The sequence below is a fragment of the Talpa occidentalis genome, unplaced genomic scaffold, assembly GCF_014898055.3.
Source record: "Talpa occidentalis isolate TD23 unplaced genomic scaffold, MPIMG_talOcc4v2.1 talOcc4.12, whole genome shotgun sequence".
Classification (NCBI taxonomy): domain Eukaryota; kingdom Metazoa; phylum Chordata; class Mammalia; order Eulipotyphla; family Talpidae; genus Talpa; species Talpa occidentalis.
In genome coordinates, this window is record NW_023601212.1 from 69,617,126 (window position 1) to 69,644,739 (window position 27,614).

A 27,614-nucleotide genomic window follows, 5' to 3' on the forward strand; every position below is an offset into this window, starting at 1 on the left:
ATAAGACCCGGGGTACAGGCCAGAGATGTGGAGGGTGAGAGGATTCCCAGAGACATAGTGGGGAACAGAAGAGGTGGATCTACTGAAATTCACTGCTGAGGGGGACAGTGGGTGAGACCGGAGAGGTCTGCAGCACCATGTGGGTATCTCCCTGGACCGGGATCGAATTGGTGCTGCAGTGGCTACGATAGCTCATAGGTTGCATCTTAACCCCTTGCGCCACCAGAAGTTCATTTGTATACAGTTTGATTTCTCCTCTCAGGTATTGTGCCCATAAAATTGCCACCACCAAGACACCTGTGAATGGTCACCATGGACTCTTGTGCTCTTTCCTCCTGTTTTGCTCTCTCCCCACCTCCCCTGCGAATGTCTCTGATTTACAGTTTGCCTGCTGGCTCTGTCTTTTTGTTTTTCTGATCCCTTGTCTGGTTTCCCTATGTTCCTTCAATAAGTGAAATCACCTGATACTTCTCTTATTCCTTCTGGCTTATTTCACTGAGCATAATCCCTTCCAGCTCCATCCATGTTGCTGTGAGTGGCATGAGTTTATCAGATATACATTTTAAAAAACCCACCTGGCAGTGAACAGTGCACACTGGCCTGCACTGTCTCTCCACCTTCCAGTGGAGTCCATCTCAGAGCCTCAGAGCCCATCTCCATGAGCACATGTCAGGCTTTCTGTCCTTCACAAAGGAGCAAGCATTCTGCTCTCATGTATTTAGCTGGATTCTCGCTAAATGGACATTTGGGTTATTTCTGGCCCTAAAAATTGCTGCAGAGCACATGATTTTACCAAGACCTCTGTCTTCACGTGGGGATTTTCTTGAGTGACTGTTTAGTAGATGGTGTGACGGCAGCTCCAACCAGGTGCATTCAACCGTGTTGACTTGAGGTGCAGAGATATGGAGGTGCAGTGTGCATCTGACCTGAGAGAGGGGAGCTGTGTTGTGCAAGGAGTCAGTTGCAGAAACACATTTTAAAGTCCAGGGCCTTAAATGGATTTGGTGTCTCGCTCTTCCATGGGCTGGGGAAAGTGCAAGGGGTGAGGAGAGGCTCAAATCCAAGCAGCTCTGAGGCATGAAGGGAAATTCCTTAGTCCTGCCATCTGCAGGAAGCTCAGGCAATGATGGCAGGGAGGGAGACAGCACTGCGTTTCTTTTTAAGTGAAATTTTCATAGGTGCATATTTCAGAAGACTCTGGGCTATTCTGCAGTGGTGGCGCCACCTGTGAGCCAAGAGACACACCAGGATATCGTTAGTAAGACTGGAAGGCTCCGATTTCCTCTGTGTGGCTGAGAGGAAGGGGAGGCCAGGCTAGCACAGGCCCAGCCTTAGATAGAAATAGGGCCCATGGCTGACTGAGGGACAGTGCACGCAGCAGGCAGAAGCCAGGCAGTAACGGAGGATCCCCTAATAGTACAGGCCATGGGTTAGGCTCTGTAACAGAGACATAAGACAGTTGAGCACAGAAAGTTGGGGGATTCAAAATGATCATAAAAGATGTTGCTCTCAAGATGCTACTATCTCATGATCCTATTCTCTGTCCTAGGTGAAAGAACAAGATAAGCATTTATATAACCATTTATATAAGGTAATTTAGGAGGGAAAGTTTATGTTCCAGAGTAATGGTCTAGTCTGTCAGATCCATGTTCCAAGAGTTCTGAGCATCTAGTGTCTAAGTTGCTCAGAGAAAGTTCTAGAGAGCAGACAGACCCTGATAAGTTATCATCAATGCTTGGAGAGCAGCATAAACCTTTGAGATGCCCTGCAGTGATGGGTCAGAAAGCAATAACTAAGGTAGGTTTGGGAATTTCTGATCAAGTAGGCAATAATGACTGAAGGAGACCCAGAACCAGAATTCCTGGTCCTGAAAATTCTGAGGCAGAGGATGAATGCCGTCATGTGTGTGACTGAGGAGATGCATGGATTCCTACTTGCACTGTGGGTGGAGGAGGTCTAGGGTTCTTAAGTCCCTGGGTTGGGATGGAGCCATGTAGGGTGGCCTAGACTAGTGGTGTCTCATAACCTTTGAGATACAGAGCAGGGACTGATGTCTGTGACTTTTAAATTGACCCGTATTGACCCAACACCATGGGCTGGCCCAGAGGGGAAAGCAGCTTTGGGAGGACAGTAAAAAGGGCAGAGATGGCCTCAGGCTAAGGTGAAGTCCCTAAATGGCTAAGCTTTCCAGCGTGCTCTAGAAATAAGGACCAGAGGCAGATGTTGGTTCCGTGGAACCAAAAATCCATACAAGACAAGTGTTCACTGAACAAATTCTATCCATCTTTTAAGGTCCAATCCAATTACTTTTTTCATGAAATCTTCCTGTCTACCTCAGGGCAGTGATATCTTCAGTAGAAATGAAACCTCCCACTTCCAATGTCTGAAAACCCATGAGGGCTGAACACATATTTAAGTAGTCATGTAGAACATTTTCTCTCTATCTTGGTGACTGAATCAGCTCCATTCTCCTTCTACCAAAAGATGGATAAGAGAGCAATCTTCAAGGTCCAGGACAGTCACTTAAACAAACCAGAATCTTCCTGGCACTCAGTTCAGTTCTGGACAAAGAAAAGATGTTCAATAAATATCTATTGATTGATTCATCAGTCACAGAGAAGTAGAATAATTGAAAAACTTTGAATGTTTTAAAAACATCTTTTGGAGCATGTTATAGGGAAGGGATTCTGTGGGAGACTTGAAAGCAAAGCATGAATGGAGGCAATGTTTTCGGAAAAGTGAAAGGAGAGTAGACAGTCAAATTTAGATCAGGGTGAATTGTTGCAGAGGATTCATGGTTTTTTTTAAACTCCTTGATTCTTAATACCCAAACTCCAACTACTCTGTGTGACCTTAGGCAAAATGAACTTCTCTGAATGTCAGCCTCTTTGGCTATAAAATGTGGCTGACACCATATTTCTAGATTGTAATTGTAAGAGTGTAAACCCCAGAGAAAGGGGAGGTTCCAGGTCCTTGCCCCACCCTAAGTGTAACAGGGTAATCCCCAGAGGATGGGGAGATTCCCTGCCCCACTCTAAGGAAGGGTGGAGCTGGGCTGGGAGGAGAGTCAAGAAAAGACTGGGAGAAAAAAAGAGGAAGGAGCTGAAGAAAAGCCTGGAGGAGGCGTATGGAGCAGAGAGATGTGTGAAGAACAGCCACACTTGCTTCTCAGGCTTGGACTTGGGGGATGTGATAAGAGTTGAAAGAGAGAGAATTGTATGGGGACTATAACCAAGATGAAAATGCATATATTGTCCAAAAATGAAAAATGATGTAAAAATATATATAAAATAAAATAAAAAAAGAAATATATGTGGCAATAAAAATATTCCTATTGGGGACACAGAAACATCAATTCCAAAGAAGCACCTGCACCCCTATGTTTATAGCATCACTGTTTATAATAGCTAAGCTTTGGAAACAACCCAAATGCCCAAAAATAGATGACTGGATCAAGAAGATGTGGTACATATACACCATGGAATATTACTCAGCATTCAAAAAAGATAAACACATGCCATTTGCAGCAACATGGATGGAGCTGGAAGGGATCATGCTCAGCAAAATAAGCCAGAAAGAAAAAGAAAAATACTGGATGGTCTCACTCATAGCAGGAATCTAGAAAAATTAAATAAGGGACCACAAGAATGAATAACTGTAAGAAAGTGAAAATCAAAATCAACAAACAACTATGAACCAGAGACACTCTATGGGAGGAGTGGGGGGCAGGGAAGGGAAGGATTGGGGTCAAAATAAGGGGGTTGCAATTGTATGGGGAATATAAAAATAAAATTTATTTAAAAAATTAAAAAAATAAAGAAAATATCAAAATAAAAAAAAATATTCCTATTGGGAAAATAAAAAAGAGAGTTGAAAGAGATTTGGGTGAGAGACCCGTGTGAAGGCTGAAAATGGTTCCTATATCTCAATTTTGATTTTGTTCTTTTCCTTCCAGACTTGCCTGGTCCCTCTGCCCTGTTCTTCTGAGTCCCCATCAGAGGGTGCCTGAAACTTGTGACAAACTTTGGGGCTTCAGTGGCTCTGCTTTGGGCCAACCATGTTAGGTTGGGTATTTACCCATGAAGGGATGGATAACATTGGGCGCTTGATTTGGAAACTATATTCTTTCTTTCTCTCTTCTCTCTATCACACTCTAATTGTATTAAAGTTCTTTTCCATTGAAAATCTTACACACTGGTGAGGGCGGAGCAACATGGCGGCGAGGAGACGCTGCGAGTAAGATCTCCCGTTAAAAAAATGTTAATAGGGAGGGAAAGCGGCAGGTCCCAGTGAGAACTGGGACACGGAAGATAAACGGGTGACTCCAGCAAACTACCCGAAGAAGAAAGTGGCCATAAAAGAGGACCAGAAGGGAGGAAAGCGCAGAACCCTGCTCCCCTCCCCCACCCACAGAGTCGGCACTCTCCGACCAGCAGAGAGGAGGGAAACAACAAACCAAAACTGCCAACAAGAACAAACGACACAGCAAGCGGGACTGTGAGTGGAAAGGAACTATTGCAGCCACCACACCCCGTGAACGGGAGCTGTGGAGAACCCTGCAGGATTCGCTGCTGCAGTGAGCGAAGGGCTCTGGGCGCCATTAGAGAACAAAGAGACTCTGGAGACCTGCACACAGCCCGGGCTGGCCGGTAAGCTTGCACTGAAAAGCTGCACGCTTGAAAAGCAAACGCGGATCGGGATCGCGGTTGCCCAGGTCCCCGCGCCTGCGACCTAGGCTTGCGGGGATACACACGGGGGCCTTCACTGAGGTGAAAGTCCCTCACTGAGTAATCAGGAACCAGGCGCCCAGGCACGGGAGCGGGGTGCAAAAGGCGCCATCGCTGCAGCCACTGAACGCTACAGCCCGCGTCCTGGACCTGCGGGCTTTGGAACTGAGACCCGGGGCACGAAATTCGGAGCGTGGGTCCTCCACGTCGGTGGGGCACAAGGCAGACACAGCACCCCAAAGCCGTTGAGGTTTTCCCTACCATTCTCGCTCTGTTCCCTGTCCCACGGGGTGAAGAAAAACAGCCCCCCCACGGACTAGGAGAGATCTCTGGCGCCACCTAGCGACCAGAAAAAAAGTCACTAACACCCCATAGAACAGGGACCTTTCTTGAAACCTGCAGAAGGCTCCTGGAGGAACCCGTGGCCAGCTGGGAAGTTAGCCCACCCCAGGCCCCTTCAGACCAGCAGTCTGAGCCCACAGGGGGAGCGGGCACCCACAGCTGGGGCAGACCAGGTGCGCAGAAGAGTGTGCCTGAGACTGGACGCGCAGGGAGTGCGTCCTGCATCGCCATTTTAGAACAGGGATATTTCTTCAGGAAAGACTGCATGCAGAAGGCTCCCTCAGAAGCCAGAGGTGAGCGGGGAAGCTCGCCCACGCCAGGCCCCTTCTGGCCTGCAGTCCAAACCCAGAGGGGGAGTGGGAACCCACCGCTGGGGCAGACCAAGCACACAGGGGTGTGTGTCCCCACATCAGCATTTTAGAACAGGGACCTTCAGTAAAGACTGCTTGAAACTGACAGATGGCTCCCGGAGGAGCCAGAGGGGAGCAGAGAAGCTCACCCAAGATGCCGGCCAGTCCCAGCAACACAGTGTCCCAATGCATACGACAAATTAGAAAACAGACAGTAGGGAGTACAAGAACCACACGCAACCTAACAACTCCTCAGGAAAAAAACACACCACAAAAAGAAAACCACCCCCCAGATTGCAACGACAGTAACTTGGAAGAACTTCTGAGCCTTCCAGAAAGAGAATTTAAAATTGCCATGATTAAAAAAATGACAGAACTCATAAAGGAAAACAATGATCAGAAGAAGGAAATTGAGTCCCTAAAGAGAGAAAACAATGGTCAGAGAATAAAATTGAGTCCCTAAAGAGGGAAGTAAAAGAAACGCAGGAGATCAAAGAATTAATGGAGGAACTAAAGAACTCTGGGAAAAGCAATGAAAGCAGAATAGATGAAATGGAAGAACGAATAAGTACTCTTGAAGACACAGAAATAAAAAGAACCAAAACAGAAAAGGAAAGAGAAGTACAAAGGAAAAAGAATGAAGAAAGATTTCTGAACTATCTGACTCCATGAGGAGAGGAAATATAAGAGTTACAGGAATTCCAGAAGGAGAGGAGAGAGATGTAGGAACAGAGAAAATATTCCAGGAGATAATTGAAGAGAACTTCCCAAATGTGAAGAAGGAGCTGAAAATTGATATACAAGAAGCAAGAAGAACACCAAACTTCCACGACGAAAGGAAAAATACAGCAAGACACGTAATAGTAAAGCTCCCAAGAATCCAGGACAAGGAAAAAATAATGAAGCTGACAAGAGGGAAGAAACAGATAACATTCAAAGGAAAACCAATCAGGCTGACATCAGACTTCTCCGAAGAAACACTACGGGCAAGGAGAGAGTGGAGGGACATAGTCAACAGACTCCAAGAAAACAGATGCCAACCAAGAATACTCTATCCCGCAAAGCTCTCCTTCCTCTATGAAGAAAGAATAAGGACCTTCCCAGACAAACAGAAACTCTGGAATTTCATTACGATTAAACCCCCACTCCAAAATATACTACAAGGAATCCCAAAGCCAGAACCTCAGAGGGACGAATAACAATGAAAGAAGGCCAAAAAAAAAAGTTATTAAAAGAATAAATATATAAAATCAAAGGAAAGACAAACACAATGGCAAATACAGATGCTAACATATCAATATTAACTCTAAATGTAAATGGATTAAACTCTTCAATAAAAAGACACAGAGTTGCAGCCTGGATTAAGAAACAAAACCCAACCTTTTGCTGTCTCCAGGAAACACATTTAGCTACAAAAGATAAAAATAGGCTCAAAGTTAAAGGATGGAAAACAATCCTACATGCAAATGGACCAAAAAAGAAAGCAGGAACAGCTATACTTATATCAGATAAAACAGACTTCAAACTCAAAAAAATAAAAAGAGACCCCAATGGTCACTACATTATGATCAAGGGGACAATACTTCAAGAAGAAATAACACTCATTAATATATACTCACCAAACGAAGGAGGACCAAAATATATCAGACAACTGTTGTCCTCTCTGAAAACAGACATCAGAGAAAACACATACGTAGTGGGAGACTTCAACACACCACTATCAACAATGGATAGATCAACAAGACAAAAAATAAGTAAAGAAACTAAAGCTCTAAATAAGGACCTAGAGCATTTGGGCTTAACAGATATCTATAGAACACTAAAGCCCAAAAAAACGGAGTACACATTTTTCTCAAGCGCACACGGATCATTCTCCAGGATCTATCACATACTGGGGCACAAGACAAATATCAACAAATACACCAAGACTGAAATCATACCAACCATCTTTCCTGACCATGAAGGCATCAAACTAGAAATAAACCATAAAAAAGAAGGCAAGGAACTTTCCTACCTCATGGAGATTAAAAACCACACTACTGGAAGACCACTGGACTAACGAGGAGATCAAAGAAGAAATTAAAAAATTCTTTGAATTGAATGACAAGGAGGACACCAATATCCTAAATGTATGGGATGCAGCAAAAGCAGTAATAAGAGGAAAATATATAGCAATAGAAGCTCACATCAAGAAACAAGAAAGAACTCAAAGAAATAACCTAATCTCGAAGCTCAAAGATCTAGAAAAAGAACAACAAAAAAAACCCAAAACCAGTAGAAGAAAAGAAATAATAAAAACCAAAGCAGAAATAAATGAAATCGAAACTAAAAAAACAATCCAAAAGATCAATGAAACCAAGAGCTGGTTCTTTGAAAAAATCAATAAAATAGACAAACCCCTAGCCAGGCTCACAAAGGAAAAAAGGGAGAAAGCACAAATAAACAGGATCATCAATGAAAGAGGAGAAATCACAACGGACACAGCAGAAATCAAAAGAATAATCAGTAACTACTATGAACAGTTATATGGAAACAAGTTCAACAATCTAGAGGAGATGGACAAATTCCTACAACTCTACAATCACCCAAAGCTAGATAAAGAAGAAATAGAACACCTAAACAGACCAATTACAAGCAGCGAAATTGAAATGGTAATCAAAAACCTCCCCAAAAACAAAAGCCCAGGACCTGATGGATTTACAAATGAATTCTACCAAACATTCAGAGACGAATTAGTGCCTGTCCTTCACAAACTCTTCCAAAAAATTGAGAAGGAAGGGACAATACCAAACACGTTCTATGAAGCCAACATTACACTAATACCAAAACCGAACAAGGACAACACAAAAAAGGAAAACTACAGGCCAATCTCCCTAATGAACACTGATGCAAAAATCCTCAATAAAATTTTAGCTATCAGAATCCAACAATGTATCCATAAGATAATTCACCACGACCAAGTAGGATTCATGCCAGGGATACAAGGATGGTTTAACATCCGAAAATCAATCAACGTTATCCAACACATCAACAAAAAGAAATATAAAAACCATATGATAATATCAATAGATGCTGAGAAAGCTTTCAACAAAGTGCAACACCCATTCATGATAAAAGCCCTTGAAATTCTTGGGATACAAAGAACATACCTCAACATCATAAAGGCCATATATGACAAGCCAACAGCCAGTATCATTCTCAATGGTGAAAAGCTGAAAGCAATTCCATTAAGATCTGGAACAAGACAAGGATGTCCACTCACCACTGCTTTTCAATATAATACTGGAAGTCCTAGCCAGAGCAATAAGACAAGAGAAAGACATACAAGGAATCCAAATAGGAAAAGAAGAAGTCAAACTATCACTATTTGCAGATGATATGATAATATACATAGAGAACCCCAAAAACTCCACAGAAAAACTAATTCAACTCATCAATCAGTTCAGTAAAGTGGCAGGATACAAAATCAACACGCAAAAGTCAGTAGCCTTCCTATACACAAACAATAAATCTGAAGAAGAAGAAATCAAAAAAACCATCCCTTTTATTATTGAAACAAAAAATATCAAATATTTGGGAATAAATCTAACAAAAGAGGTAAAGGACCTATACAAAGAAAACTATAAAACACTGTTAAAAGAAATAGAAGAAGACACAAAGAAATGGAAAGACATCCCCTGCTCACGGATTGGAAGAATAAACATTATTAAAATGGCCATCCTACCAAAAGCAATATACAGATTCAATGCTATTCCAATAAAAATTTCAATGTCATTCTTCAAAGAAATAGAACAATGATTGATGAAATTCATATGGAATCACAAAAAACCCCGAATAGCCAAAGCTCTCCTGAAAAAAAAAGAAGGGAATGGAGGCATCACACTCCCAGACTTCAAACTATACTACAAAGCCATAATCATCAAAACAGCATGGTATTGGAACAAGAACAGACATACAGACCAATGGAATTGAATAGAAAATCCAGAAATATCCCCACAGATTTATGGTCAACTAATCTTTGACAAAGGAGCAAAGAATATGCATTGGAGCAAAGAAAGTTTGTTCAATAAATGGTGCTGGGAAAACTGGGTCGCTACATGCAAAAGAATGAAGCTTGACCACTACCTCACACCATACACAAAAATCAACTCAAAATGGATTAAAGAACTAGACATAAGACCTGAAACCATAAAATACATAGAAGGAATTATAGGCGAAACACTACGTGATATTCACATCAAAGACATCTTTACAGACACATCACCCAAAGCAGTGATAGTGAAGGCAAAAATCAACAGCTGGGACTACATCAAATTAAAGAGCTTCTGCACAGCAAAAGAGACAATAACCAAAACAAAGAGAAACCCCACCAACTGGGAGAACATTTTTGCACCCAACACTAATGATAAAGGACTGATCACAAAAATCCGCAAAGAGCTGATGAGACTCAACAACAACAAAGAAAATAATCCAGTCAAAAAATGGGCAGAAGAGCTAAAAAGAAACTTCTCTGAAGAGGAAATGCAAATGGCCAACAGGCATATGAAAAAATGTTCAACATCATTTGTAATCAGGGAAATGCAAATCAAAACTACCATGAGATACCATCTTACACCAGTGAGAATGGCACATATTAAAAAAAACTAGCAACAACAAATGTTGGCGAGGGTGTGGAGAAAAAGGAACTCTTCTGCACTGTTGGTGGGAGTGCAAACTGGTCCAACCACTATGGAGAGCTGTGTAGAGATTTCTGGACCTACTAAACATAGAGCTTCCATATGATCCAGCAATTCCACTCCTAGGTATTTACCCAAAGGACACAGAAACATCAATTCCAAAGAGCACCTGCACCCCTATGTTTATAGCAGCACTGTTTACAATAGCTAAGCTTTGGAAACAACCCAAATGCCCAAAAATAGATGACTGGATCAAGAAGATGTGGTACATATATACCATGGAATATTACTCAGCATTCAAAAAAGATAAACACATGCAATTTGCAGCAACATGGATGGCACTGGAAGGGATCATGGTCAGCGAAATAAGCCAGAAAGAAAAAGAAAAATACCGGATGGTCTCACTCATAGCAGGAATCTAGAGAACTTAAATAAGGGACCAGGAAAATGAATAACTATAAGAAAGTGAAAATCAAAATCAACAAAAAACTATGAACCAGAGACCCTTTTGGGGGTGTGGGTGGTGGGAGGGGAGGGATTGGGGTCAGAATGGGGGGGTTGCAATTGTATGGGGAATATAAAAATAAAATTTATTTAAAAAAAGAATGTATATTAAACATAAACTTGAACTTTGCCATTAAAAAAAAAGAAGAAAAAAAAAAAAGGAAATCTTACACACCTAGTGTAATTTTTGTCTTTATGTGGTCAATAGAAAACCCTTTTAGAACAGGAAGTTTAGAGGGTCTTGGGATGCCCCACATTCTGACTGTTAACTTTCCTCAACCTGCTGAAGATGGAGCTTTCATATGACCCAGCAATTCCACTCCTAGGTATTTACCAAAGGACACAGAAACATTAATTCCAAAGGGCACCTGCACCCCTATGCTTATTCCAGCACTATTTACAATAGCTAAGCTATGGAAACAACACAAATGCCCAAAAATAGATGACTGGATCAAGAAGATGTGGTACATATACACAATGGAATTTTATTCAGCAATCAAAAAAGATAAACTCATGCCATTTGCAGCAACATGGATGGAGCTGGAAAGGATCAAGCCAGAAAGAAAAAGAAAAATACCAGATGGTCTCACTCATAGCAGGAATCTAGAAAACCTAAATAAGGGACCAGGAAAAAGACTAATTATAATAAAGTAAAAATCAAAACCAATAAGCAACTATATATCAGAGACACACTGTTGGGGGTTGGGGGAGGAAGAGGAGAGATTAAGATCAAAATAAGGGTGGTGGGAATTGTATGGGGGCAATAACCAAGACGAAAATGCATACATTATGCAAAAATGAAAAATGATGTAAAAATATATAAAAGAAAAGAAAGAAAAAAACATTATAAGGATCAGATGAGAATATTTGTGAATGTTTTATAAATTGTAAAACTTTATATAAAATTTATTGATATTATCTAATGATAAAGTCTACCCTTAAGGGATTTTTTTAGTACTGTAATAAAACAATATGTTGCAGTTAATAACACATTTTCCTAAATACCTTGACATTAGACTGTCAGCTACACAATCAGCTGATTGTTTTAGGGGATTAGCTATTTTGGTGGATTAGGACCTAATCCTCCTCATTAGGTGATATAGCTATATCTCTCTCTATATATCTATCACTTTATATATAAGAGAGAGGAAAAAATGAGAGGAAGGAGTTGAAGAAAAGGCTGGAGGAGGCATATGGAGCAGAGAGACATGTGAAAAAGAAATGCAGGAGGATACATATCTCCTCCATATATATATACAGGAGTACACAGGAGTAGGTAGAAATCAGCTCCTCAGCCCTAGGAATTTGGAGTTCAGTTAAAATGGTCTGAGCATTTTTTCCTGGCTTTATGGGTCTTGGGATGCACAGAAAATAGTTCTCACCTTTTGAGAACGCTGCACAGAGCTGTAGATTGTGGCTGAATTGTCATCCTTCTGAGGAATTGGGTCCATTCCCTGTAACAGATGGAGAGCAGACTTTCCTTAATCATCAAACCAGAACTTTCCAGCATTTCCTGTCACTCCTGGGGGACATCCCATTGGGTTCCAGACTCACATAGGAGGTGGGAGTTGCCTTAGAGCTTTGGGGAGTGTACCTCTTTCCCCCAACACCCACTCATTAATGGCCCAAGAGTGGGAGCTTAGGGAGGAGTTCCTTCACTCCAGAGACCCCAGGTTTGGTAAACATGGATGGAGCCATGATTCTCTGCCCTACGATACTGTTTCTGTCCCCCAGCATCTCCCCCTAGTTTGGAGGGACTAGTCACCCAGGACATAAATGTGCAAGAAGTGAGAGGGTGGGAGGGTGTGGATCAAAATATCTCACCTTTGAGTTGTGTAACAAGTGAGCATACAGAGTGCCCCCGTTGACCACAGATGCAGGTGCCGTGCCACCTGGAATGACCAGGTGATACTCTGCTTTCCTCTCAGAGGCCGAGTGCAGTGCAGAGTCCTCTGAAGTGAACTGCACACATGCCTCGTCTTTGCCATGGACAGACAATTGCATCTCTGTCCTCTCCTCATCCTCATCAGAGGTGCTATCGCTGAAGGAGGTGCTCACTGTGGGGGGCATTTGCTGATACCCGGTGGCCATCGAAGGAATATCCATGTTCTCATATGCTTGGGAGAGCATGGGAGTAAGTGGTCAGTGGTGAGTCTGGAACATACTATGCAGCATTGATTCCAGACCCACTTCCTAGTCCTTCTCCTGGGGGATGCCCTCCCTGAAAATAATACAGATTTAAAGCAAGATTTGTCTGAGAGGTCAGAGTTTGGGGATTCTGTGGAACTCAGAGTTCCAGAGTTCAGGCTTGGCACCCTGAGGCGAGGGAGTGGGAGAGGAAGGAGCAGGGACCTGGGCCTCCTGCCGCAACCCTCAGGACTGTTCCACTTTCATGGATTTTGAGCTATATAATTTATTTAAAGAAGGCAATCCTTAGTTTTTTCAAAGGTTTGAAAGCTGTTGTCCCAGGTGTGCTCATGGGTAACAGGTGTCTGGACGGGTTCATGGGTTTTGATTTTAATTAGACTCTGATATGTCTCTTGCCACAAACTTATTCCATCTGGCTTTGCCCCCTCTACTTTAGTTAGACAAAATAGCTCCACCCTCTGCGTGGCCACAGTGGGTGATGATGTTCAATGTCTCTGGAGGCCTGCAGACCCCAGAGGGCAGGTGGCCCTTCCTGGCTCAGGTGACCTTTCTGTGATCCATCCTGATTGTGGCTTTTGTTTCCCAAACTGCCTCCCTTTAGCATATCACTCCTCAAACTCTAACGGGAATGTGATTCACTATGGATCTTGTTAAAATGCACGTCGGAAAAAATTCTGGGGTATCACTCCAGATTTGCATTTCCAACAAGCTTCTGGGTGATGCCACGTTGCTGGTCGGCTGACCACACATTGAGTGGCAGCTTCCATATGGCTTAGGGACCCAGAGCCTGAGTCATTGGTGACTTTACCTGATGGGACAGCTGAAGTCCTCTCTTGGCTGAGGGCGGAGACTGAGGCTGAACCTGAAAACCAAGTTAGAGAAGGTTTATCAGTAGACCAAGGTAGAGAGAGGTTTCTGATTGAGTGAGAGTCAAAGGAGAAGGGGAGATTTCCAGGAAGTGGGCAGGACAAAGCCTTTAGGGAAGGGTGAACCCCATTGTGGCACATGCTGTGGGAGAAGGTGACCAGAGTCCAGGGCCATCTTCAGCTGGGGGAGCACTCTGGAGCGGATTGCTGACTTCCAGAGCTTCTTCCAGAGCCGCAGCATGTGCTCTAACCCACCTACTCTTGCCGGGCCCTCTTCCCTTTGCCATTCTGAGATTCTGAGGGAGCTGCCCATCAAAATAGCTCACCCACTTGGCCACAATGACTGGACCAAGCAATGGTCACATGACCCAAAGCTGCACCAATCAGAGATATTGCTGAGATTGTTTAAATTGGAATTGGAGGGAAATATTTTTCCTTCTGTTCCTGGTGTCGATGCTACTGGCAAGTGTGAGTGTGGAGCTACCAGCTGCTGTGCTGTCACGCTCCATGCCCCTGGCCCTGCCCTTTGTCTGGTGGCTCAAAGGAACAAGCAGGGAGAAGAAATGAGTGCTCTGGCCACATTTGTCTCTAATGCCATCTCCTACCCTGCCTTCCCCAAAGATTGGTTGTATGAGTCCCAAGTAACACATCACTTCCTGTGTACCCCTATCCTACTTTTACCTAAGCTAGTTTGAGCTGCATTTCAATGATCTGCAGCAAAGTTCCAAACCACAGCCTCCCCACATCACTTGAGAAGAGATGAGAGCTTGGGAAAGAAAGGATGGGAAGGGAGGAGGAGAGGACAGAGAAGTCATCAAAGGCCCCAGGGAAGTAGCCCAGTGCTGACAGATGCCATTGATCTCAGAAACGCACACTTTTTTTTTTTCCTCCAAGTGCACCATCCAAGTATCCCAATGCAGATAAGGATGGAAACCATCACTGGGAGTATGATCAAAAAGTTCCTGCTTGTCCCAGGTCCTGTGAAGAGGAAATGAGTGGTGTTAATATACATAACGATAAGGGTCACTGGTGCAAATAATGGACAGAACATAATGGTGTTCCTCCCTGCCTCCCAGGCTATTGTAGAAAATATTTCCTTTCATTCACTTATTCTGCAACTCTTATGGGCCAGGTCTTGTTCTCAGCAAGAAGATAGAGCAGAACATCAGGTAGGCACCATCCCTGGGTAGAGAGGTTCATGGCTTGCTCAGTGTCACAGTTTAAAGTGCATGATCTGGCAGCAAAATAAGTCAGAAAGAAAAAGAAAAATACCGGATGGTCTCACTCATGGCAGGAATTTAGAAAACCTAAATAAGAGACCAGGAAAAAGACTAATCAATACAAAGCAAAAATCAAATCAACAAGCAACTATAAACCAGAGACACACTACGATGGGGAAGAGGAGGGATTTTAGTCAAAATAAGGGGGTTGCAATTGTATGGGGAATATAACCAAAATGAAAATGCATACATTGTACAAAGATGAAAAATGATTTAAGAATTATATAAAATAAAATATTAAAAAAATTGAGGGAAATTTGCCAAAAAAATAAATAAATAAAGTGCACGAGCTGGGATATTAATGCAGGCTGCCTGGTCCTGAAATGCCTTATCCATCACCCTACACTCCTCTCTGCAAATGGTACCAGGGGAATTCTGGGCTCCAGATAGAAAGATTACAGATTTCTACTATACACAGCTCTAAACCCATCTGCCAGTCACAGCCTGACCTAGCATTGCCACATCCTGGGAAGACCTTCCTATTTCTCTACTTCCTTCAGAAGAAGAGCAGAACACAGGGTTCCAACCTGCTTTGGTTGTATGACTTTGGGCAAGTCCCTTCTCCTTTGTGAGTCTGTTTCATTCTCCTCATATTAAGAATCTGCTGCACAGAGTTATTGTAAAGATGGATTGTGTCATGATTGCATTCTTGCATCGAGTCTGGCATTTAGTAAGTGTCCCCAGCCCTCCTTAGTAAGTGTCCCCAGCTGTGGTGGCTGCACCCCTGTGGCTGCACCCCTTCCCATGTCATCTTCCCATCCACTCTGCTCCCCAAACCCCTAACGCAGCCCAATACCATAGCCAAGACTCAAGGTATGAGCCTCTGAAATGTGGAAAGAAATTATTTAATTAAAAATTTTTTAATTTTAAAATGGCTATGCAAATCCTCATCAAAAGATAGATAAATATGTTTGGAATAACTTGGATATGTAAATATATTTTTTCACTTGTAAATTTTATAAAATCTGAATAGAGATCCAGCACTTCCCATGATTTTGTATCTGTAGTCAGTGTGAAATACATACTGGATTTTAAAGACAGTGCAAAATAAAATATACACTATTTCATCAATAATTTTTTTTTGTATTGGATGCATGTCAAAATGATGATATTTTGGGTTAAATAAAATATATTATTAAAACTAATTTCACTTTATTTTTCTTTTACTCCTGGGACCAAGAGAGGTTAAGTGAAGTGTGTGCACTCCACTATGTTTGATTGGAAGGTGCTGCCTTAAAGGACGCCACCCACATTCCTTCCCTCAGTTCCATAAAGAACCACTCAGAATGCAGACCCATGGATCCAAGGCCCTGTGGTCCTTGGCCCGACTGAGCAGAGAGAGACAGTGACCTGGACAGATGTCCCCAGAAACAAACATCTGGGAGCTGTTGCTGACAGGGTTGCTGGCTATGCAGTTGAAGATGGGGTGATTTTCTCCAAGCCTCCAGGAAGCATTGAAGTTCGATCCCTCGTGGACAGTTCCTTTCTGCAGAGACGAGGTCCAGCGGTATGTCACATTGGGTGCATTGTCCTCCACTGAGCACGCCAGCTGGACTGTGCAGGAGCCATTCTCTGTGATTGTCTGGTTATGGGTGACTTTTGGCTTCTTCAGCCTCCCTGTGCGAGGAGAAAGGCAGAGCTGTTCAGAGCCACATCCATGGGCAGTCACCACCCCTTCACTCACTCTAAATAGATTCAAGAGCTTGTGTGTTGATACTGCACCAGGGAAAGCACCTCTGGGAGCCACGGGCATTTTGGAAGGCACCTGCCTTTCCCTCGGTACCTATGAAATTTCAGACATATCACATCACCTCTTTGGACCTTTGATGCTCAGATGTGAAATAAAGGGATTAGTGAAAAGTGACAGAAAGAAAGATACCATGCTATTCTGTAGAGCATTTGCAAAGAACCAGCAAACTGGTAACACCAATAAGCATAACTCTTGCACGTGCTTGGAGGGCCCTATAAAGCTCACACTTTGAGATCCAACATCCACCTAGTTACTGACATGAGATAAGGAGGATGGAGAGATGAGCACAGTGCTGATGCAGGGTCAGCGCTTGATAAACGTTGGCAATTTCATATTTGCGTCACAGTGTGCAAGAGATGTGGACAGGCTGAACAGCTGCCTATTTTGACAGGACCAATGGCGGTGATAATTTTCGTAGGTTCTTAGATCCTTCCACTTCTCTTTCCCCAAACCCGAGGGAAGTCAGTTTACTGTTTCTCAATGCATAGATGAAGGAACTGGTTCACATAAACCATGCAATCCATCAAGATGAGCTTCGGTGGAGCTGGGACTGGGGAGGAATAACGTGACTTCTGTCCCTCACAGTCGGGGGAGCTGAGCAGCCCTCTCTTGGCAGGTCACAGGGTCATTAGACACCGAAGTCTTTTATCTCTGATTCCACCATAGCTTGCTCTACCCTTATTCCAAATGATAATGCCTATAAAATGCAGGTTGGTGAGTTATTGTTGCCACCTGATTCCCAGCGCAGGACGGGAGGAAGTAGTGGAAGCTGGTCACTGAAACCTAACTGGAAACCCACAGAAGAGGGCATTGGCAGGCAGGTTTTGCCTGGATGCTGGTGGTAATTTTTCTTCCTGTGAATTGGTTGGTGTGAACAGAATAGCAGTCCTAGCAGTCTGAGGCATTTTGGTAGGAGGAGAGGCACAAGGCCAGAGGCGGGTGGGGAAGAAATCAGATGAGAACCTTTCAGGGATTATCTAGTGCTGGGTGCCCTGTTCAGAACTCACCATAGACGAACAGGGTGACATGCTTCATACTGGTGACTCTGGAGTCCGTTGAGCACACGTAGGCGTGATAGCGGCCGGCATTCTCCATCCTCAGTCGCTTAATCTCCAGGGAGTGGTCCTGGTCGGAGACACTTACCTCATTCTTGTCAGGAACCTTGGACTGAGTGACGGGTTCGACTGTGGCTATTTCTCCCCATGCCTTGATAATAGATGTGTTAAAAATCCAGAGAACTCTCTTTATGTCCTGACTGGCTGGGAGTGACAGGCGCAGGGTGGTGGACTCCCCCAGGAGTCCCACTGTCTCCTCCACTGGTCCTCCTACATCTGCAGTCAGAGGTAAGACAGGGTCACTCCAGTCACTGGCACTGTCCCTTGACCCTGTTCATTTGACGGGGTCGGGAACCCCATGGCACCTCCTGCCCAGACCCTACTTCCCTCCCATGAGGCCTTCTGGCCTCCCTTGACCACATGTTATGAAGGGGTATGAACCTAGATCTGCCTGCGGCATACCTAGGCCTCGTCTGCCCTCTCCAATATTTTGAGAAGACTGCAGGGGACAGTCCCCATCAAGAGAAGAACAATCTGGATCTCTTCAACCATACCCTTCTCCCCTGCCTTGTTCTACCGAGTTTCACAGTGCCCGGGGAGTTCCCAAGTCTCCTGGTAGTCTCTCGCAGGCTCCTGAGGATAGAGAATGAGGGACCTGTTCTCACCCCACCCTATCTGTGTCCTGCCCGAACTTTGGAGGGTTAGACTGTGTCTGTAATCCCCTGAAGGGCCAAAGTAGAGTCAGCTACCTGTACAGAACTGCTGGGCAAAGACAGGGTCGGAGTTTCTCTTGCTGACTGGGTTCCGGGCTGTGCATGTATAGGACCTATGCAGGTCTTGGCCACAGGGTACCCAGGAGATGGTGAGAGTGGAGCTCATGGAGGATTCAGAATCATTGTGGCCCTCGAGGGCCCAGCTGTAGTCAATGTCTTTCCCTTCCCCTTGCACAGAGCAGATCAAGGTGATGGTACATGAGGCGTTCTCAGACTCAGCCACAGACTTTAGAGTGACTTGGGGCTTCTGTAGCTGCTCTGTAGAGAAAAATATCAATGGGGAGACTTCCCAGAGCCTGTCCCAACAGGGAAAGGCCCAAAGAAGGTGGCGATGGCAGAGGAGCTGGGAGCAGGAAGAAGAATCAGCGTCACCTGTTCCGGGGGCATTGGCTCTTAGCCCCATGCAGACGAGGTGCCTTTTCTCTGTGCATCTATAGTAGCCCCTACAGGAGTTATCCCCATGAGTCACCATGACAATGGCCTGATTTCTTCTATCTTCCCCACTGGTCATTGAACTCCTCGGGGTAGTGTTGAGGCCTGTGTCTTAACATCTATCATCTGCCTGGCACTCAGGAGTGGTGAATAATGGATGAATGAATCAGTCCCTGGGGAGTGGGAGCTCTGCCTCTAAAATTTGGTTTGTCCTTGGTTTTTAGTCTAAATTTAGGATTCAGATCTTCTTTGTGAACCCTTCTTTCCTTTGTGTTCCAATTCCTCTGTTCAGTGTGTGTGTGTGTGTGTGTGTGTGTGTGTGAATAGGTAAGGTTGGAACTAAAAATACATTAGTGTACACAATGAGAAGCAACAACAACACAAGATTTCTTGTTCCCAAACACCTGTTTCTTCTCCCTATGAAGCACCATTTCTGGAGGCGAGGACTGTTATGAGTTTCTTATTGATCTTTCCAGAGATTAGACACACATGATATCACATACACTGTCTTGTTTGTCATTGCATATTTAGCTATTTCTATCAGCTGTCTAGAACTCCATTTCCCTAGTGTATATAGGCAACTGCAAATCAATAAAAAATGCCAAGCTACCTGATAGGGAGATGGTGTTGAGGCTGAATAGTGTCCTCTTCAAAGTTCATGTGTTAAGTCCTAATCCCCCAAACTTCAGAATGTTATTACTTTAGAGACAAAACTATAGAGATGGAAGTAATAAAGTTAAAATAGGATTATTAGGGTGGTCCCTATCCATCAAGACTGGTGTCCTTATGTCCTTACAAGAAGAGGAGTTTAGCAAAACAAAGAGACACCCCACTGATTGCGAGAAAAAAGGACTGATCACAAAGATCTACAAAGAACTGAGACTCAACAAAAATAAAGTAAACAATGCAGCCAAAAAATGGGCAGAGGAGCAAAAAGGACAATTCTCTGAAGAGGAAATGCGATTGGCCAACAGGCATATGAAGAAATGTTCAATATCACTTGTAATCAGAGAAATGCAAATCAAAACCACAGTGAGATACCATCTCACACCAGTGAGCATGGCATATATTAAAGTAACTAGCAACAACAATTGTTGGTGAGGAACTCTCCTACACTGCTGGTGGGATGCAAACTGATCCAACCACTATGGATAGCTGTGTGGAGATTCCTCAATCTGCTAAAGATGGAGCTTCCATATAATCCAGCAATTCCACTCCTAGGTATCTACCCAGAGGACACAAAAATATTAATTCAAAAGGACATCTGCACCCCTATGTTTATAGCAGCACTATTTACAATAGCTAAGCTATGGAAACACCCAAATGCCCAAAAATAGATGACTGGATCAAGAAGATGTGGTACATATACACAATGGAATATTACTCAGCAATCAAAAATGATAAACTCATGCCATTAGCAGCAACATGGATGGAGCTGGAAGGGATCATGCTCAGTGAAACAAGCCAGAAAGAAAAAGAAAAATACCAGATGGTTTCACTTTTAGGAGGAATGTGAAGGATCCAAATAAGGGATCAGGGAAAAAAAAGTAATTATAAAAAGTAAAAATCAAAATCAACAGGCATCTATAAACCAGAGACATTATCCAGGAGGGAAGGAGGGAGTAGGATCAAAACAGGAGTGGGAAGAGCACAAAGGAATATGGTGATGGTACACCAGTGATGGGTGGTAGGAATTCCATGGGGACTATACCCGAGATGAGAAAGCATACATTGTACAAAAATGAAGAATGATATAAAAAATATATAAAATAAAACAAACAACAAACACACACACACACAAAACAAGAAAAGAGGCCAAAAAAGGAGAGGAAGTTAGGACAGAGTACAGAGGGCCCTGAATGAGGACATAATGAGGAGGTGGCTATCTGCAAGTGAGGGAGAGAAGTCTCTGAAGGAACCAAACCTGATGACATTTCGATCTTGGACTTGTAGTCTCTAGAACTGTGAGAAAATAAATTTCTGGTTGTTTTTTGTTTTTTTTAGAACTGAGGTGTAGGCCAGAGGTGCAGGGAGTGAGAGCAATCACCAGAGACAGAGTGGGGAGCAGAATGGGTGGATTCGCTGAAATTCACTGCTGAGGGGAGCAGTGGGCGAGACAGGAGAGGTCTGCTCTGCCATGTGGGTAGCTCCCTGGGGAGGATCGAACACAGGCGATAGTGGTGACAGTGCTGAGACTTAATCCCTAGGCCACCAGGGAGGCACAATTTCTGTTCTTTAAGTCCCCCATCTGTGGTAATCCCAACAGACTAATTGTGATGGGTCAAGTATATCTACAGAGAGTTGTTGAAAAGAATACAAATGATTCAATTGCATTGGGTTATGCTTTCCACTTAACTTCTGTATATTATGGGGTTGGGTAAAAATTACCAAAGTGCTAATCCTATTATCCTAGAGAGAAAAATTCCTGGAGAGAAAAAAAAATTACTTTTAAGAATATAAGATCAAAATTCACAGCAGAACTCACCGTAGATACCTAGGGTAAATTCTTCATAAGTGGTGACTTTAGAACCATTTCGGTTTATCTGGGCTTTGTAGGATCCTGCATCTTTCAGGGTCAGGTTGTAGAGAGACAAAGAATAGCCAGGGCGGAGGATATTTATCGGCCCTCGTAGATTTTGTCCATGAGGTTAACATCTCCTTTTGATGAGGCTAAACAAAGACTACTATGAGGACCATTCCAGACAACATTCTCAATCTGTGTGTCCACCGAGATGTTGAGGCGGAAAGTTACCGAACCCCCTGGCGTTCCTGCCACTTTCAGTCTTTGAGCTGAGTCCTCTCCAGAGGCTCCAGGTCCTGCAGATACAGAGAGAGATGGAAAAGCAGCCGCACTCTTCATGACAGCCTTCAGTCGCTCATTTGCCCATTCAATAGATGTGTATTGAGAATGTCAGATGCTGAGAAATGAAACGAGATCCCGCCCTCCTGTCTTGAGGTTTCTTGTCTAACAAAGTCATTCATTCATTCACTCATTCATTCACTTACAAAACCCTCTCCCACAAAATAGCAATGATCAAATAAAATAGAACTTCTAGGTGTCCGTTAGAGGGGAATTAGTAACGCTAGAATTTTTGAATTTCTCTAAGGATCAATTTTGAAGGACGAGCCTGAGCGAGATGTGCAGAACAGGTCTCTCAACATGTCACTTTGGCAGGTGGATTATTTTGAGTTGAGCTCAATTGAGACTCTGAAGAAGAAACTTTTACCACGTCCTTACCTATATAGAAGAATGAAAATTGGGGATCTTACCCCAGATTATGTTGCTTTATTTTTTAACCAGAAACATATTTTCTGACAAGGAAACCTCTCTCTATGGCAGAGCAAACATCTAATTACATCTAATCTTGTCATATGACTATGTCTCATCTTTATTATATGACTCACCTCTCATCACGTGAGTCTTCTGCTCTCTCCTTAAAGCTCTGGGTCCTGACCCTATTCTTTAACACAAGACATATATGCCCATTTTCATATGTGCATTCCCCAAATATACATAATTATATTTGTTCTTTTCTCCTACTAATTTGTCTGATGTTAATTTGGTTGTTTGAGCAGCTTGAGAAGAACCTAGCGGGGTAGGGGGAAATTTCTTCTCCATCCCTACAGTTTACTCATCAATAAGATGGAAATCTTCACACTTGTGTCATCTTCCTCAAGGGATATGGCAAAGATGAAATGAAAACAGGTTGCTGTGAATCATAGAAATGAATAGAGCAAAAAGGAGCATCTTTTAAAAATAAGAGGGACTGGTGGATGGCTAGAGAGGTGGAGAGGTGCGCAGTAAGGCAAATAAAAGAAAACATTGAGGGTAGAGCCCAGTGGAGGTATCTGAGTACCCACGGCAAAATTCCTTCAAGTTTTCTGAATGTTTGAGAATTTAATAGTTCGATTTAATGTAACACTTAATAAAATGTTTTGACAAAGAAGAGATTCTCTTGTTACCACCTCATCCTGCGTTTTCATCATGTCCAGGGCTCTCAGACTGACTTAAGCTTGGCCAGAAATCTGATCTGTCCTTAGGAGTAGGTTTGGTTTGGGGAACATTGATTGAGCTCTAGATTTCCTCATCTCTGGAAAGACCAGATCCCCAATGAACTTTGTAACCAAGGTTTCCAGAACCCCTGCCAGGACATCTCATTTCCTTATAAGGACTCCAAGCATCTGCTGGGTGGCTCCAGCCTGGATCCCCAGGTTCCTGGGCACATGAGGCCCTAGTGAAGCTCTGGAAATCCTAGACCAAATCAGATGGATTCAAGACTAGACTACTCTAGGAATTCTGGGTGGGAAAGTAAGTACAGAATGTTAAGGTGGGGGGGAGAGGTCCAATTGCAGCCTGGGAGATGCAGCCAGACTCAGGAGCACTCAAAGTCCATATGCAGACCTTGCAAGGAGAGAGGAGGCCCCCGATTGGTGCCTCTTGGGCTTCTCTGCACACACCCCCATTAGCTGAGTACTTGGACCTTGGGAAGAACAGTTAGGAGGGACAAAGGGCTGGGCACCCTGCATATGAGAAGTTCAGTTCAGATGGACTCTGGGGGCAGGTTCAGAAGGCACACGCTGAGTTGGCACAGTGCTGGTCTTGGGCGGCCAGAAAGGAGCTCTTCCCACCCGGGAGACATCTTACAACTGCTATGTGCATTACTAGGCACTTCGTAGAAATCATCTCATTCAATCAAAATCATCCAATAATTAGCCCATTTTACAGATGGGGAGGTGAAATGTACAGTTTGAACCACTTGACTGGGATGACAGGTTGGTCAGTTGTCGGGCCCAGATTCCATGTGCTTGATGCCCCGGAGAGTGGACAATGTCCCATATTTCGGACCCCCAGAGGTACAGGGTCCTGCCTGGGTGCATCTGTGTTTTGACCTCATGTCTCCTCACATCTAAGTATATAAAGTGCTTGACACTTACAGAATGCCAGTGGGAGAGCAGGCTGTGGTTTTGATGGGGAGGATCCTGTTGCAGTGGATGGTGCTACCCAGCTCCCAGTGTAGACAGGAGGCCAGGTATCATCCATCTCATGCTAAACCACGCCCTCTGACAAGTAATCAAAGGAGCTGAAAGATTGTGTTAACAAATTTGACTTGCCCATCTGTATATGGTTGCCGAATAATATACTTAACTGTGATTATACTATCACGGCCCCCATCAACTGGGTGTAAGCACTTTATAGGTATCATCTTGAATCTAGAACAATCTTGCTAATTGCATTCTACACTTAAGGAATAGAGGCTCACACAGCTAGTAAATGAAGGAACAAGGACTTAACTTCAAATGTCGCTGATACTGAGCCTCCCCAATGGTTCAGTGGTTGAGTGCTGGGTTGTGAAGCTGCCCGCAGCCTCTGCAGCACCGGTTCAATCCCCGGCCACTGGGAGAGGGTCCCACATGGCACGTAGCCTCTCCTGCCGCCCACTGCTCCCCTCAGCAGTGTGCTTCGTCAGTCTGCCTATTTTGCTGTCTGCTCTGTCTCTGGTGAAATCTTTCACCCTCCCGCACTTCTGACTATACCCAGTGCTTGTATAAATAAATAAATCTTTAAAACAAAAAAACAAAAGACAAAAAACAAATGCTCCTGATACCCAGCAGGGAGACTTTCTACCACTGTCTCCTGTGTTCCTGAAACAATTCCTTAGAGCCACAAAAGCATCAAAGAAACTCCCTTCTAGCCCTACACAGTGAGGCTGAGGTCACCTTGCTCAGTGGAACCTGTTAGGGAAACAGCTTTATCTTGAGCTCTTTGAAATTCACTGTCACTCCTCTGGGGCTAAGCTGACATTGGATGAAGTTAACTCAGATTCAGCCAACAAAATCAAGAAACACCTGCAAAGTTGGACAGGGATATAAAAAGCCCTTCTTCTTTTTTGTTTTTTTTTTTTAAGATTTATTTATTTATTCATACAAGAACTGGGGTGCAGGCCAGAGATGCGGGAGTGAGAGGATTCACCAGAGACAGAGTGGGGAGCAGAACAGGCAGATTGACTGAAACACACTGCTGAGGTGTGCAGCAGGCCAGTCAGGTGCCTGTGTCACGTGGGTCAGCTCCCTGGCGGTGACAGAACTTGTGCTGCAGTGGCTGCGGATAGCCTCAGTGCTAAGACTTAGTCCCTTGCGCTACCAGGGAGGCCCCTGCTTCTTACATTTCTTTAGTAAGCAAAGATGAAATTGAAAGTAAAGAAGTGACTAGAACTAGGCCCTTATACCCTTCCACATATCCAGAAGCTTTTCTAGAAATCACCCCACTGCACCCCGCTCTGGCCCACCCCACCTCCTCTCAGGACCCTTGTGCTACATGTTTCTTCTACCCAGAGGCCTTGGGGAAAGAAGCTGCCAGTCCCACAGAGGGAGACTGGGGCTGACAGCCTTCCTGGGTCGGGGTCAGTTCTGTCTGCTGAACAGAGGGAGGGGTGCACACCACGCTTAATTTCTTAGAAACTGGCAGGACTTGGGCCTCCATGTGGGAAGATGTTGGGTAGAAATAACAGTCATATGAAGGACACCTAGCCCAGGGCACCAGATCACACCTCCACCCCTCTTTTTCCAACCCTAGAGAAGTCACCAGCATCCAGCATAAATGGAAAATGAGGCAGGAGTAGAAAGAAGCTCTTGCAGTTCTACCTCACTGAGGAATTACAGTCAAAGCAATTATCGCTGGAGGGATTTCCTGAATCTCTCTGCGGAAACACATTGTACAGGGAGCAGTTATAACCTGACATTTATTAGCAGGAAAATGTGAGTTAGAGGAATAGTCTAAGCCCAGCTGTTTGAGACTGGGCCACGATGTCACCTGCTCACGCTGTGAGTCCAGAAGCGCGCGCGCGCGCGCGCGCACACACACACACACACACACACACACACACACACACACACAGAGCTCAGGATAAGGAGGAACCGGTGTAATAATTACTGCAAAGAGAGAAGTTACCAGCAGTGAATGTGAGCAGCACCAGAGAACACTGCAGTAAGGGGACATGATCAGTGTGGACTTACCCATGAACAAGAAGAGGACAGGGGTCCACAGGAAGGGAGAGAAGATGTGTGGCTGACTCTTCCATGGCTTGAATGGCCACACAGTCCAGGCCTCTGTGTGTCTTCTTGGCCCCATTGCGATGATGTACTTTCAGATCAGCCTGAAGGAGGAAGTACTTACACTGTGTGTATGTGTGTGTGTGTGTGTCTGCATCTGTTGCTGGCACCACACACTCCTCTTACGTGCTCACTTGTGTTGGAAATCACAGTTCTCAAGTTTATCCAGAGCCTTCATGGGATTTGCAGACTGATCTTGGCGACCGCTGGCTTCAGCATCAGGCGTCTTGGTTCCTAAATGAGTCACTAAAAATGGTCCCTAGAGAGCTCTACTTCCTGGTACTCGTGTTCCTGTGTCATCACCTCTTCTTGGCTGGGGGGTGGTTTAGAGACTTCCGGTGAGTAGAATGCGGCAGGAGAGATGTGATGTGAGTAGAACGTGGCAGGAGGGATGAGATTCGGTTAGAGGCTGAATTTTCACCTCGGGCTCTCTCTGCCTCTCCATCTCCTCGCTCTTTCTGTCTGTCTCTCATCTCCATTTTATAGAGGGGGAATTGAAGTTAAGTAGCTTCTGTCGAGTTTATAGTGACTAAGGATGTGAACGCAGGAAGTCTGGGAGGGGACATGGGCTGTGTCCATAGGAGACTCTTCAGAGGCTGGTCGTATCTCAAGTCATGGGACCCTGAGAGCGAGTCCTCTGTGTGCTGGGAGCAGGCCGTCTAGAGGGAACTCCGGGATGTGTGGTCAGGAGAGGCTGGCACAGCCCAGACAAAGGGCCTTGTCACCCGGCTGCCAAGGACTGAACACTTGTGCCCTCCCCAAATTCGTATTTGAAACTCTGACCTCTAGTGTGACAGAGTTAGGAGGTGGGGCCTTTGGGAGGTGACTAGGCTATAGGGGAGCCATGTGATTGGGGTTAATGCCCTTTCCAAAGAGATGTCCCGCCCTGAGCTTTCTACCCCACCCTCTGTGTGAGGACACAGGAGGAGCCTCTTATGTGCCAGGGAGCAAGTTCCCAGTCTGTGTAAGTGTGAGAAGTAATTTTGGTCATTGATAAGGCATCCAGGACGTGGACTTTTGTGAATAAACTAAGACATCAGACTAAAGGCAGCAAGGACACAGAGGTGTTTGGAAGCAGAGCTGCGGCAGGATTCGGGCCTCCGGGAAGCTCAACCAGCAGCAGAGTAGGTGGGTGGAGGGCTGGACAGAGCAGAGGGGAAGAATAGGGAACTTGAAGGAGCACCACTGCGAGCATGAGGACGGGGCAGCCTGGATGGGAGGAGGAGTCAAAGACACCGATAATAATAAAATAATCACTAACACTTAAAAATTACTTTCCGTGGGGTTTTGTGCTCTCTTTTTTACAACGTCAATCAACCTTGCTGGATACTCTTATTCTCCCCATTTTAGAAATGAGGAAACTGAGGCTCAGCAAAGAAAATATCCCTGAAATGACCTTTGAGGTTGTGACCATAGTGGACACAGATTCAACTTAAATCCATTAATTGCAGTAAGAACTTGGAATGACATGAGTTTGAGGTGATGCACTTGGCACAGGGGCTGTGTGTTCCTCCGCGCCTGGCCTCCCACGGCAGGGCTAACATCATGCCCGGGCAGGGATGTAAGGGCTCCTTTGCTGGCCAGGGCAGGAAGCACGGTGG

The 27,614-nt window shown here is 44.4% G+C and overlaps 1 protein-coding gene across 1 annotated transcript; it reads right to left on the reverse strand.

Annotated features, from left to right (window-relative positions):
* On the reverse strand, positions 1-26,256 carry LY9 (lymphocyte antigen 9). Its single transcript, XM_037504459.2, is given in 11 exon segments — positions 1-1,225; positions 11,982-12,053; positions 12,424-12,716; positions 13,556-13,609; positions 14,487-14,591; positions 16,244-16,510; positions 17,651-17,974; positions 18,448-18,729; positions 21,389-21,523; positions 21,526-21,720; positions 25,918-26,256. Coding segments are annotated over 11 exon segments (1,908 nt in total). The 5' UTR covers positions 26,033-26,256; the 3' UTR covers positions 1-1,159.
* Positions 26,257-27,614: the final 1,358 nt, after the last annotated feature.